At 35.2% G+C, this 14,561-nt stretch overlaps 2 protein-coding genes across 2 annotated transcripts; one reads left to right on the top strand and one right to left on the bottom strand.

The window, feature by feature from the left end:
- The first annotated feature begins 1,603 nt into the window (after positions 1–1,603).
- Positions 1,604–6,440, top strand: fam83a (family with sequence similarity 83 member A). Its single transcript, XM_055211722.2, has 4 exons — positions 1,604–2,629; positions 3,173–3,340; positions 4,442–4,566; positions 5,683–6,440. The coding sequence occupies exons 1-4, from the start codon at positions 2,120–2,122 to the stop codon at positions 6,062–6,064; spliced, it is 1,185 nt and encodes a 394-aa protein (XP_055067697.2). The 5' UTR covers positions 1,604–2,119; the 3' UTR covers positions 6,065–6,440.
- Positions 6,441–6,576: 136 nt separating this feature from the next.
- Positions 6,577–14,384, bottom strand: c10h8orf76 (chromosome 10 C8orf76 homolog). Its single transcript, XM_073872473.1, has 6 exons — positions 14,109–14,384; positions 12,219–12,314; positions 12,001–12,138; positions 11,491–11,768; positions 11,091–11,223; positions 6,577–6,824 (listed from the first exon to the last, which is right to left on the bottom strand). Exons 1-6 carry the CDS (start codon positions 14,367–14,369, stop codon positions 6,672–6,674), a joined length of 1,059 nt encoding a protein of 352 aa, XP_073728574.1. The 5' UTR covers positions 14,370–14,384; the 3' UTR covers positions 6,577–6,671.
- Positions 14,385–14,561: the final 177 nt, after the last annotated feature.

Raw genomic sequence — 14,561 nt, 5'->3', positions numbered from 1 at the left:
CTTTTCTCATTGTTTTTTTCTATTTTCTTACCATTGTCGCTTGGGGTTGGGTTAGAATCACTTTCTGTTATGTTTTTAGACATCCTAACTCAAACCCCAACATCCTATCCCAGACCCCAAATCTAACCCCAACCTCAAGCAACAATGATTTAAAAATAGGGGGGAAGAGGAGAAAACAATACAAATGACACGAAAAAGAACGTCATGCCACGGACACGAGAAACTACTTACAGAAATTTGTGCGAGTGACACGAAGACATTCGTGCTCAAGGCACATGAAAGGGCTGAGTTTTGTGCCATGGACAGGAATAAATTGATGAAATTTTGCATGAATATAACACAACATTCTGTGAGATCATGTTGCATACAAACACTATTGATGAATTTACTGTTTTACAAGAAAGCCAGAAAAAATAGTAAAATTTTATTAGTTTTTATTCAGATGCCAAAGTTATTTACTTTCAGTTCTTAATATATTTTTTTGCATGTTTCGCTTGATTCATTTCTGCTTTTTGAAAGAAGTTTAAATATGTCGACTAAAAAATAAAAAATTATAAAAACGCAGCCCCTCACTCCTATTCAAACTGCTGAAACATCGGAGCTCTCTGAAAAGGAAAGAGTCCACATTGAAGCACTTTATGATGCTATATGGTCTTTAAGACAAATAGACATGTAATTTAATACATTTCTACTCATCAACAGATCTAAAACAACTTAAAGTGAATGTTAAAGGAATATTCCATTTTCTTACAAGAAAAATCCAGATAATTTACTCACCACCATGTCATCCAAAATGTTGAGATCTTTCTTTGTTCAGTCAAGAAGAAATTATGTTTTTTGAGGAAAACATTCCAGGATTTTGCTCATTTTAATGGACTTTAATGGACACCAACACTTAACACTTAACTCAACACTTAACAGTTTTTTTCAACAGAGTTTCAAAGGACTATAAACAATCCCAAACGAGGCATAAGGGTCTTATCTAGCAAAACGATTGTCATTTTTGACAATAAAAATAACAAATATACACTTTTAAAGCACAACTTCTCGTCTAGATCCGGTCCAGCGTGACCTAACGTAAATACGTAGTGACGTAGGGAGGTCACGTGTTACATATATAAAACGCACATTTGTGGACCATTGTAAACAATAAACTGACACAAAGACATTAATTAGTATCAGTTGACATACAACAATGTAGGAACGGTCCTCTTTCAACACTTGTAAACACTGGGGCGGAGTTTCGCGGTCGTCCTCTGTGACCTCTTGACGTCATGACGTATTGCGTGGGGTCACGCTGTCGCATCACGACCGGATCTAGACGAGAAGTTGTGCTTTAAAAGTGTATATTTGTTATTTTTATTTTCAAAAATGACAATCGTTTTGCTAGATAAGACCCTTGTGCCTCGTTTGGGATTGTTTGTAGTCCTTTGAAACTCGTTTGAAAAAAACTGTTAATTGTTAAGCATTAAATGTTGGTGTCTATTAAAGTCCATTAAAATAAGAAAAATCCTGCAATGTTTTCCTCAAAAAACATAATTTCTTCTCGACTGAACAAGGAGGTGGTGGTGAGTAAATTATCTGGATTTTTCTTTTAAGAAAATGGAATATTCCTTTTAATATCACATGTGATCTATTTAGGCGATTAGGTAAGCAGGTGTGTTATCAGGGAGAGGATCAGGCTTAATATTTTCCTCGAGTGATGCATGGGTACACACTGTGACTACAGTGAATCTGATGGCCTGCCATTCACATCATTTGTTTTTAAACACACGGGAACTTCAGTCTTATTGACTTAGCAAACCTTACATCCCCACCCATTAAAGCCTGTGGGCCAAAGCTGTTTGTGAGCCAATTACTGCCCTCCTTTTTACTTTGTCTGAGGAAAAACCACTAACTACTTTCCCCAGGGTTTTACACTGACATTCAGATTAAAAATCACTGATCATAAAAACCTGACAAATTGGTGCACAAATTCCCAGTGTACCGTGAGATGCCTGCACACTAGATGCACGATAGGATCATTTGTGAACATATGAGGCTAAATGCAACAACTCTGGAGCACTTGTAAAGTGCATGCGATTTTACCCATTTGTGTAAAGACTTAAGTTAAGTCAACATGAACCTTGAAAGTAATGGCTTATCTGTGCAGTGTTTCCTAAAGTCTAAGGTGATCGGGAAGATGAGACGAAGGGTTCAGGAGATAAGGAAACCAAACCATCAAGTGTCTTCTGTAGACTTGAGTCACAACGAGAGCACACGTCTGGCCATGGATGCTCTCCTGGACAACGGCTTGACAGGATACCAAGAAATGTTGATCAAGGAGAACGAAGCCAACTTTCTTTCAGTGGAGGAAAAAGCATACATCTTAAACAATCTCAAAAAGCCCCTCGCTGACAACGAAGAGGCAGATGGGGATGAAGAGGTGTCCGGTTCTCCATCTGCGTCCTCTCAGATGTACAACCCTGTGGCCTCCGAGAGCGATCCGCCCGCTCTCGCCTTTGGCTGGCCGGTGGCTGACTGGAGTTACCATCTGCAAGGCATTCCTAGCACAGAAGTGTTTTTCCAGTCGGCTAAATCCGCTTCTTTGAAAGACCTGCTGCGGGAACTTATTAGGAAAGCTACTACAGTAAGAATCTGAATATTTACCCTGCCACATGACTTGCTTTTTATGTACTTGTTTATGTAATGCTCACTAGCACCAAGCAAAAATGGGATCAAAAAAGGGTTTAAAAATGGTCACTGGGACAGTAATCTTTAAAGGGCCTATATGTACCATACAGTTGGAACCAATATTTACCTCTAAGGAACTAATATGAACTCTTTAGGTGCAAATGTGTACCTTTTAAATGGGTACTGTCCCAGTTTTTTTTTTTTTATGAATAGTTGTAACTTTAATGCATTAAAAAACTATATTACTCATTTTAAAATCTTAAAGTTCATTTTAATGCATTTACCAATGTTAACAAAATAATACAACCTCATTGTAAAACTTTAACAATTCACCTGACAGGTGTTGGATAAAGTTTGGATTAAACTTTCCGCTTAGGCGTGTGATGCAAGAAAAAATGCGCCAATAAAATTAACATTGTAACTATCTTAATTATACAACAATCTTAAAAGTACATGTATTGCAATGTAACTTCTACTCTTCAAATCACACTTATCACAGGTTTTGGCCATAGTCATGGACACATTTACTGATGTGGAGATTTTCTGTGACGTACTGGAAGCAACAAGAAAGCGCAGTGTATCTGTCTATCTGCTTCTGGACCACACCAATTTACAGGTGTTTGAGGAGATGTGTGAAAATGTAAAAGTCTCCAAGGCACACCTTACTGTAAGTTATAGCAGTGGTTCCCAAACTTTTTCAGCGTGCGGCCCCCCTTGTGTAAGGTACATTCCTTCGCGGCCCCCCAAAGAAAATTTGTGACAAAAAACTGTTCTAAAACTCAAAATTTAAAAAAAAAACCATTAAATTATACAAAAAAGTAGTGCTTTTGGTTAGTAGCCTTATTTTTTTTTTTATTTAATTACACAGAATTCATGATAAATTAATGTATTTCATAAAATGTCATAAAACTGGGGCCCCCTGGCACCATCTCGCGGCCCCCAGTTTGAAAACCACTGAGTTATACTATTTTAATTAACTTTGTGAAGTAATGGTTGTAATTCTGCTGGGCCAAAGAAAACTATCTTTTAACTTACCTTAAAGGGATAGTTCACTCAAAAAATAAAAATTCTGTCATAATTTACTCACTCTTATGTTGTTACACACCTGTATAAATTTTGTTGTTCTGATGAACACAAAAGAAGATATTTTGAGGAATGTCTGCACCCAAACCAATCAGAGGCCCCATTGACGTCAATAGGAAAAAGAACACTATGGAAGTCAATGGGGCCTCTGATCCGTTTGGAAGGTATCTTCCTTCGTGTTCATCAGAACAAAGACATTAATACAGGTTTGTGACAAAATGAGAGTGAGTGAATGATGATATTATTTTCATTCTTTGGTATAGTATCCCTTTAAACCTGTTGATATAAATTTTTGCCCAGATTTTAAATTGGGCATGAAATGGCAACCCAGCAGAGTACCAGAAATTATAATACTAATTAATAACATTATTACCATGACAATAATTGTAAATGTTTGGTGTACACGCCATTAGTGAACTCAAATTTGTTGTTGACCTATTGATTTTTTTTTTTTTACATTACATAGTTTTGTTTATGGTTTTTTGCTGATGATGCAAATTGTCCATATCTACAATCACTAGATATTACCAAGTTTGCACCAAAACACAGTTTTACCACTTTCACTGTTTTTTGCTGTAAGGGTTAACTGAATGTAAACAACTCCTATAAAGACAGAGCTATAAACTATAGTTATAAAGTGGAACACGTGAACCTATTATAAGCATTTATTCTTCTCTTCACGCAGCGAATGTCAATTCGTAGCATTCAGGGTCAAACATACTGTGCCAAATCCGGGAGAAAGTTTACTGGCCAGGTTAAAGAGAAATTCATCATTGTAGACTGCAAACAAGTGCTGGTCGGCTCATACAGGTATGTCACTTTTGTGTAAAGGGTATGGATGAGTATGGATGTGAACTTTTACCTTAAAATACCATATATATAATTTATTATAACAAGTTAAAATTGCCACTTAGCAAAAAACGGTGTAGGTGTGAGCAAAAATGTGTCGTTTTTGGGTGTGTCCTTTTAAATGCAAATGAGCTGATCTCTGCACTAAATGACAGTGCCGTGGTTGGATAGTGCAGATTAAGGGTCGATACTATTTCCTTCTGACATCACAAGGGGAGCCAAATTTCAATGACATATTTTTTCACATGATTGCAGAGAATGGTTTACCAAAACTAAGTTACTGGGTTGATCGTTTTCACATTTTATAGAAGCACTAGAAACATGTTAACAGTTACAATGCTTGGTTTTATAAATGTATTAGGAAATGCTGAAATGTACATGAAGTAAGATTAATAAATGCTAAAGTATTGTTCATTGTTAGTTTGTGTTAGCTAATGCATGAAATAATTGCTAACAAATGCTACCTTACTGTAAAGTGTTACCGAAATCAGTGAAAGATTCTGAACTTCAAAATAAGATTTTCTCACAACAACAAGAGATGTAAGAAATGGGTATTTATTACAAAATCTATGTGAAAAGATTTTCAAAGGCCTAATTCCATTTAGTTTGATTAAAATTAAAGAAAATTTAAATCTGGACATGTAATTATCTACAAACCAGTGCAAAATGGAAAAAAAATTTGAATAAGAAAATAATTTTTAAAGGGAACATATCATAAAAAAACTGACTTTTTTCATTTTTATGTGGTACAATTGAGTTACAAACCTGTATACATTACTGAGAAATGTTTGTAACCAAACCGTTCGTGGACCCAATCACCTCCACAATAGGAAAAAAGAATATTGTGGAAGTAAATGGGGTCCACAAATGGTTTGGTTACCATCATCCATCAAAATATCTTCCGTTGTGTTCATCAGAACAAAGAAATTTATACAGGTTTGTAACAACATGAGAATGAGTAAATGATGACAGAATTTTCATTTTTGGGCGAACTATCCCTTTAAATGTATATTCAATGTACGCTTTTTGGTGCTAACATTTGTTTATAGTTTCTTTGACTATTTTACTCTATTATAGTTTCACCTGGCTCTCCTGGCAGGTTCACAAAAGCTTGGCTGTGCTTTTTAAAGGCAGTGCAGTAAAACCATTTGACCTGGAGTTTCGCAGGCTTTATGCCACTTCTAAACCGGTGCCAGATTTTTCCCAGCACACATCAGGTGCTGGTGAAGCCTACAGCCCAAAAACACAGAGCCCGATCTGCCCACACCTCTTCCTTACACCTCCTGTACTGGTAAGACAGACCAGTTATCCATGCACTTCAACCGGACCACAAAGATCTCAGTGGCTTACACGGAGGAACACGATTCATCATCCCATTGCTTCTCAGTTCCCACTGTTTAACGATTATAACATTAGGGGTCAACCCATCAGCAGAGTCCCAACATTTCACTGGTGCTAGATTTAGAAACAACCCACAGGTTTAGATAACATTGGTGTATATCAAAGTATAAGACTTCATAAAAAATGATATCTGTTGTACACCACCATAAAGATGTTACTGAATAATCCTTAACCAAATTAACAGCTGTTTACTGTTGTGGTTCACTATTATAAATATGTAAGTCTATAAAAGTGCTTTGTGTTTGGATTTAAGATGACATTTACATTATTCCAAAAAAAAAAAAAAAATGCTGGGGCACTTATAATAGTACAGCATTATGTTTTTTTTATCTTAAAATGTTTATAAAAATAATCTGTGTTTAAAGTTTTATTTTCACATTTAACTATCAGCCATCATTGATAACAATGTATTGTGTATTACGCTACTGTCTTATTTGCCAATTAAATTTCAAGACAAACAGCAAATATAAATTCACAACGCATAACACTTTATGAAAACATGTCTGAGCAGGTAACAGTAACCAAAGGGATGCGGAGCTTAGGAAAAAGTAAAAAAAATTACATTCACAATACTGTAATGCACAATTTTATTTTGCTCTGTAACAGTTACTGCACATAAAACTCTAATAAAAATTAACTCCTAAAAATTGCATAGCAATATTTGTTCATCTGTCCACCAGTATTGTTGTCTCCTGCAATTTCGTGTGCAGTTTGTTCCACCATCTGTCATCAAAGTCTTTAATATGAAGACCTGATAAACTCTCCCCATCTTGGTTTTCCTCCCTCATCTTCTCTGGATTGAGGTCTTCTGACATTACCTCAGATTGAAACAGGATAGATCAAAATAAAATTAGTTTCTAATGCGAGATCATGGATGTCCATAACATAGACACGAGGGAGTTGAGATATTAAAGTATACACTGCAAAAAATGATTTTCAAGAAAAAAAATGTTCCCAGTATGTCTGTCTTGTTTCCAGTCAAAACATCCAAAAATTCCCAAATCAAGATGCTTTTTCTTGATGAGCAAAACGACCCAAGAAAATAAGTCTAGTTTTTAGACCAAAAATAAATCTGCCAATGGGGCAAGCAAATTTTTATTGAATTTAATGTTTAAGAAAAATGTTCAAGATTTTTCTGCTTACCCCATTGGCAGATTTTTTTGCTTGTTTTATGCACAAAATCACTTAAATTTGATATTTTTGGTCTAGAAAACTAGACTTATTTTCTTGGGTCGTTTTGCTCATCAAGAAAAGGCATCTTAATTTAAGAATTTTAACTGAAAACAAGACAGACACACTAAGAACATTTTTGAAAATATTTTTTTTTGCAGTGTAAGAGATACATTTATATGATGAATAACTGAACACACAAAACAGTTCAAGCAATACTCCAGCTAAATATAAAAATTACCCCATGATTTACTCACCCTCAAGCAATACGAGATACACAATTGGAGATATTTTAGTAAATGTCCTTACTCTTCCAAGCTTTTTAATGGTAGAAAACAGGGATTAGGGATCAACTTCTGACTTTAAACCCCCAATTTTTTTACAATTTTGTAAGATAAATATCCATACTTCTAACTTTATAAACTGTAATAACTAGCTTCCGGCAATGGCGCCATCTTGGGGTCACACGAGAGTTTTAGCGTAGTGAGCATTGGTTGCCATGGGTACATTGCGCAGTGACTCTATATGGGTCATTACCAAAAGCTAGTTATTATAGTTTATATAGTTTGAAATATGGATATTTTTCTTAAGGGGATCGCACACCGGCAGCGCAGCTCAGCACTGCGTCTAGGACAACTCGGAGGTATTGTAAACCTGAAGTGCACATTAAATAGCGCGAGCTTCGTCAGATAGCGTCTACTTCAAAATGCAAAATAAACGTTAGCAGCCAATGTTAATCGTTAATGATTTGGGACAAATATGACTATGTGAGTGGCGCGACAGGGATTTGAGTGTCATGCAGGCGGTGTGAACTGTCAAACCTGCTAACATGGGAGCCTAAATAAAAACGGACACGCCACACAGCCGGTGTGAATCGGCCCTTAATTTTTTTTAGAACGGCGCGGCGCTGAGCTGCGCGGCCGGTGTGTCATCCCCTTTACAGTATCGCATCGATTACCCGCAAAAGACCTTTATTAACCCACTGGAGCTTTGTGGATTACTTCTGGTTGCACCTTTTTGGGCTTTAAAGTAAGAAGTTGTTTCCTCCCATTATAAGTTTTAAAATGTACCAAATTAACTCCAAATGTTTTCGTCTGAAAGATGATGGACGTGTATCTCGGATTGCTTGAGGGCGAGTACATCATGGGGCAAATTGGCTGGAGTATTGCTTTAAGGCAGAAATTAAAGATCATGTTAAGCAAATATTTTTCATAATTTTCTCATCATCTCTTTTGGTTCCTAGCCTGTTAATAATTTCTTCAATGGAGCACAAAAGGAGAAGTGTGCCGTCATGCTCCAACATGCATCTGCTTGTCTGCTATATTCTTAGTCTTCTCAGGCTATGCAATAACATTACTGACATTTTAATAGTAGTCATCTTATTTCCTCCTACTGTTGAACACGAATCTTGATGTTTTGAGCAAGACAGGGCCTGTCCTGTTCATTATACAGAAAAGAGCATCTGGGACAATGCCACATATACAGTGCTGGTGTGCAAAGCACTGTGTCTTAGGCAACTTTGCCGCCAGTGTTGGGTAAGTTACTCAAAAAAAGTTATTAATTACTAGTTACTAATTACATCTTTAATCATGTAATTAGATTACTGTACAAATTGCTCTCTCCAAAGAGTATTTAATTATTAATTAGTAATTACTAATACATTTTATTTAGTAAAACATACAACATAACAGCTCAAATAAATCATATAAAAGTACATAAAATATTCTGGTGACACTTTTTAAGGTCCAATTCTCCCATTAACTATAACTAATTTTGCTTCAATATACTTCTAATAACTGCTCATTAACACTTAGTAAAGTAGTTGTTATGTTTAAGTACAAGGATGTAGAATACGGTTTTGCAGAATCAGGGATTACTGTGTGGTTTTTAAAGGGACACTCCACCTTTCTTGAAAATATTCTAATTTTCCAGCTCCCCAAGAGGTTAACATCCGATTTCTACCATTCTGGAATCCATTCAGCCGATCTCCGGGTCCGATGCCACCACTTTTAGCATAGCTTAGCATAATTCATTGAATCTGATTAGACCATTAGCATCGCGCTAAAAAATAACCAAAGACTTTCAAGATTTTTCCTATTTAAAACTTGACACTTCTGTAGTTACATCGTGTACTAAGACCGACAGAAAATTAAAAGTTGTGATTTTCTAGGCAGATATGGTTGAGTAGTAATCAAGGACTTTGCATTAACCAAGGGTACTATTTTCGGCTGCTGCGTAATATCATTGCGCCTCCTGCAGCCATGTTACAGCAGCAAAGTTTATTATTGCTGCTGTAACATTATTATTACTTTATTATTACGCCAATGTAACTACAGAAAAGCCAAGTTTTAAATAGGAAAAATATTGAAACTCTTTGGTTATTTTTTAGCTCAATGCTAATGGTCTAATCAGATTCAGTCAATTATGCTAAGCTATGCTAAAAGTGGTACCGCCTGACCCAGAGATCAGCTGAATGGACTCCAAAACGGCGAAAATCAAATGTTTGACTCCAGGGGAGCTGGAAAATTAGCATACCCTCAAAAAAGTGGAGTGTCCCTCCAAGTATTAATAAACAACCAACATCTCAGTAATATTAATGTTAATAACCAAGCAGTTAATAGTGAGAATTGGAGACTACAGTAGAGTGTTACCATTTTTCCTATTAACTCACCAAAGTATTTAAAGTGAGGATGCATAAAAAACATGCATTTTATATTTAGACTTTAAATTTTGATGATAAATTAGGGATGCATGATATATCAGCCAACATATCGTTATCGGCCGACAACTGCTTATTTTTAATATTATCGGTTATCGGTCTGATAGCAAAATTAGGCCGATAAATGAAAGCCGATAAATGATGGATTATTTTGGTTTGTTGAACCACTTCACTTGCTCATTGCTGGCCATGTGGAGTTTTGATTGGTGCTTTCTGTGACATAGCACGAAGATGACACATGTTGCGAGCTTAAGAAGAGTATGCTTGTCTAGCGCAAAGATAAGATGTCCGCGGTCTGGGAGTTTTTTATTGTGAAATTAATATGAATATTTATCGGCCTATATATATATCGGTTATCGGCCCCCAAATATAAAGAGTTATCGGCCAAAATTTCCATATCGGTGCATCCCTATGATAAATCCACTATTGTATTATATATAATCATTCTACAGTCTATAAACAGTATTCAGTTCAATTACATCAGAAGTAACTGCAATTAAATAACTGGAAAAATAAGATTAATCCCTTAATTCCTTTTTTAAGGAAATTTTAATTAAATTACAGTAAGTAATTATTTAGTAACACTCAACACTGTATGCCACCTTTAGATTTGTTGCTTCTGCAATGATATAGTGGCCATACTGTTACTGTATGTAATTATTCTCTGTCTCTTTTTTTGGAACACCACCAAAAAATTAGGATGCAGTATTAAAAAACTGAAATTATAAAATTATAAGATAAAGTGTAAAGTATTTAGTGTGATCTCCTCTTACACTTGAGCAATAGCAGGAACCGGCAGACTCTCTTAAACCGAATTAAAATTATATCTGCATTTCTAATTCTAATCAAATGACATTAGGAATTCAGTCTCCGCAAAAGATGTGCTAAGTGCCAAGAGAGGTCACACTAAATACTGACATTTACCTGAAAAAGCTGTTTTTTTTCCAGTTTTTTTTGTGTACACATTTTGTTTGGATCTTAATAAAGAAACTGAAAAATAAATATGAATGGTCATTAAAACTAATTTTAAAACAACACAGCTGGTGGTGTCTGTCTTCCTTTAAAAGTAAAACCAAAGGTAAAGTTTATCTTGAACTGTGCCCCATCGGTTTTATAACTTCTACAAAACTGTACTGAATTGAAAGACATATTTAATGTGTATTTCAGATGTCACTGAAGTACTTTCTCATCTGACCTCAGACACTGTTTGTAGTGTTTTCTCGCTTGGATGCAGAACCTTTAGAGCTTCATCAGTCTCTTGTAGAGCCTTCTGACCGGTCTCCAACACGAATGAGAACTGCTGAATCCTCAGGATTTCAATTAACAGCCTAAGAGAAAGCAAAATATCAACAAATCCATTAATACATCTGTTAGATTACATAATATTTCTTTTTACTCATTTATGTTACTACCATTTTATGACTGGGGCTTTTTTAAAGTTTAACATATGTGGTCACACTATGAACATGAATCTGTCTCTGTTTGTTATTACAGGTTTGTAATAACATAAGGGTGATTTAAACAAAATGACAAATTTTAATTTTTTTGTTAAACTAGTCAATGACTGTATCGCTTATTTGTTTTAGTAGATTTACCTTGTTCTAATAAAGCACATAATAGTCTTTAGTTTTAAAATGTTATTTGTGTGCAGCGGATCATCAGGTTCTTCCTCCAGGCTGCTGTGAGACTCCAGGAGTCTTTGATAACTCGTGGCTAGATTCAGCCAGTGCCACGGATGATAGGGATGAAGACAGCACAACTGCTGGAGGCTGGAGATGCTGTTTGTCAGATCTTGATAGTGCTCATGAATACTCAATTCCAGCTGAAGGACGCATGTAAGATGGCACGTGTTGGAGATTTCGGACCTCAGTTTAGAAAATTAATAGGTAAATCAGCATATATGTAGTAGTAGTATTACCTTTTATAAACAGCATAACTGCAGCTTATTACATGTGTTTAAGGGTCAGGTTTATCTGAAAGTATGACAATTATAGACACATAAGAAAAGAAATTGATAATATTGTTAATAAGGATTGGTCTATGAGACTGAGTACAGTAATAATGCATTTGTGATGACTGTGAAGGTGTGATATTTTTACCAGTTTCTCGCAGGCATTTAGAGCCTCTTCTTTCCATCCCAGATGACAGCAGCATCGTGCAATCCCTTCGAGAACATCTCGCTTTACTGATGTGTTTCCAGCAGGTAACAGAGAAAGGCATGACGTGTACTCATCCAGAGCCACCTGTCAATGGCAAACATCACATGCCTAAACAACACGACTTACAAAACACATGATGATGATAACACATGCAGCGATCATACCTGATACTGTTTCCTCCTGTAGGCCAGGTCTCCTCTGAACTTATGGGTTTTTTGCTCTTCTAATGTACCTTCAATATTTCCATCGTGACAAAACCACTAGATCAAATAAATGGGAAAAACATGAACATGACATTTAAGAAGTTATTTTTTAACTGCAATTGTTTTTGTAATAAAAAGTAAAAAAAAAAAACTGGAACATACAAAGAGTTAGAAATAGCTGCTAGGCAAAACCTGCTATAGAAATTTCCTAAAAAATCCCTAATATGCTTCTCATGAGCATAGGAATCTTGTTGAAAGCACCTGCATAATTATAAACGTAATGATTACATAAAAGATAATATTGACTAATTTAACTTCATTATAATGAAATTATCAAAGTAAATAAAGGATTATCTGCTACCATCATTGCACATGTTCATCCGGTGACCTTTTCTATTGTAAAGTATGCAGGTTGGACATAATAGCTACAGTTGTATTTGAAGAGACTACTATGTAAATACCATGGTACAGGAATATGCCAATAGTAACATCCCTGCTGGAGAAAAATTATAGAAATCCTAATAGTTTCCATTAAAACCACCGGGCCTCATTCATTCCACCCCTACGGAAATTAACCATGTTTTATCTTTGTGGTAAAAGTGTAGTAATCATGATTTTTGGTGCATTGATTACAGTAACCGGGTGATTCTCACGAAACCATTGAAACACCATGGCACGAATGATTTTAGCTTTAAAATGTGTAATATAGTAACATTAAAAAGCATCAGAATTAACACAAATGTTCTACCTTGCACAATGTGTGATTTCAACATAAGAATTTATAATTGTAAATTTTATCTCATTTTCTGCTGAAATTCTCATTACCGCAATGTGTCCGGCTGTGTTTGAACATGCGTTATGTTGTAATTTAATCAAATTAACACAAAAAAATTAAGAAAAAAAATAAATGGATGTTTTGCTAGACTACTTTAGATGACAGAAAAAATATTTACTGAATTTTCATGTATAATAATAATGAAGAAAAATTAGGAAAATTATGTGTCCATGCCTGATGTTCTCATCCTCCGCAACACTTTTTGAGAACAGTTTAAGCACACATACAGAATTTTAATAAAGCTTGATTTTGAGTGACCAAGCACATGGACCAGTTACTTCAAGATGGCTACCAGGTAAGATCATTTTTTTACAGTTAATTTGAAATATTGTCTTGTCAGAATGCTTACACGACATTTTGATTATCATTACCGCAACAGATGCTTATTAAATGTTAATTTAATTAATAGAAGCATACTACTTTGATTTTAAATGCATGTGCAGAATCTCCAAATTATGTTCTTTCAGGTTTGTCATGTCATTTTGAAAATATGTCAGTGTTGATGTTTTCTGACTGTTGCGGTAATGAGATTTTTTAGGACTATTTTTTTAAATTATGTTACAAAAAGTGTTAAATGATAAGTAAAAGTTTTTAAATTAATGTTCCCATTTACTCCAGACTTTGTTTTTCAATGTCTGGTGGGAAAAAAAGGAAATTTAAGCAATTTTTACATTTTCATGCTTGACATGTTTTAAACCAAGTTTTCGTGAGAATCACCCAACCATGGTTTAACTATGTTTTTTTTTTTTGAAAACCATGGTTTACAAAGCCATGGTTATTTTGTGGTAACCATAGTTTTACTACAGTAACCATGTTTTTTGGTTTTAACTGTAGTAAATCCATGGTTAATTTTCATAAGGGCAGTATTTATTGTGATCCAATCTACCAGATAGACCCCAACACATTACCAGTGGAGACCCACAGAGACCATTAGTTTCCAATACAATTATTTAGCAATAAAATATATGGTATCAGTATTATTGTTATGATTACTTGTGACCGTTATAGATACTCACCTGGGGTTCGCAGAGTTTGGGCTCGTATGTTGGAAGAACCGCTAAGACTTTGCTCCGTGATTCTTCAAACACAGAATCGTCAAAAGTGCTGCCCAAGATCTCCATGTTTAAAAAAATAAATAAAAACACGCGTGTGTGAAAGAGCTGTCTGTCACTCACTACAAAAACATCATTTAAAACACAACGAAAGAAGATAAAATGACAACAAAGCTGCACATATGACAGGACTCCGCTGTAAGACGACTTCTTCTTCGGTTTCATTGGCGGTTGGCATTTTGGCAAACCAGCTTAAGTAGGTGCAATACCGACACCTACTGGACTGGAGTGTGAGCAGCAGATGATAATAATCTATTATTATCTATTAATAACCCAGTTGTTTTAAGATAAATAATTATAGTTTCTATTTTGTTTTTACAAAAAAAAGTTTCATTGTCATATTTTGTTGTCCGATTT

The sequence above is a fragment of the Misgurnus anguillicaudatus genome, chromosome 10 (genome assembly GCF_027580225.2).
Source record: "Misgurnus anguillicaudatus chromosome 10, ASM2758022v2, whole genome shotgun sequence".
NCBI lineage: Eukaryota > Metazoa > Chordata > Actinopteri > Cypriniformes > Cobitidae > Misgurnus > Misgurnus anguillicaudatus.
Note: the sequence above shows the minus strand (reverse complement) of the source record. Positions and strands in the feature narration are given on the sequence as shown.

Bases quoted from the DNA above. Each gene is read 5' to 3' on its own strand.
- fam83a (XM_055211722.2), top strand. From the start codon at position 2,120: ATGAACCTTGAAAGTAATGGCTTATCTGTGCAGTGTTTCCTAAAGTCT. The intron at 3,341-4,441 runs GTAAGTTATAGC...CTCTTCACGCAG, and splicing joins TCTCCAAGGCACACCTTACT to CGAATGTCAATTCGTAGCAT. The intron at 4,567-5,682 runs GTATGTCACTTT...ACTCTATTATAG, and splicing joins GTGCTGGTCGGCTCATACAG to TTTCACCTGGCTCTCCTGGC.
- c10h8orf76 (XM_073872473.1), bottom strand. From the start codon at position 14,369: ATGAAACCGAAGAAGAAGTCGTCTTACAGCGGAGTCCTGTCATATGTG. The intron at 12,315-14,108 runs GTGAGTATCTAT...TATTTGATCTAG, and splicing joins CCAAACTCTGCGAACCCCAG to TGGTTTTGTCACGATGGAAA. The intron at 11,224-11,490 runs GTAAATCTACTA...GCTTTCTCTTAG, and splicing joins ATGTGCTTTATTAGAACAAG to GCTGTTAATTGAAATCCTGA.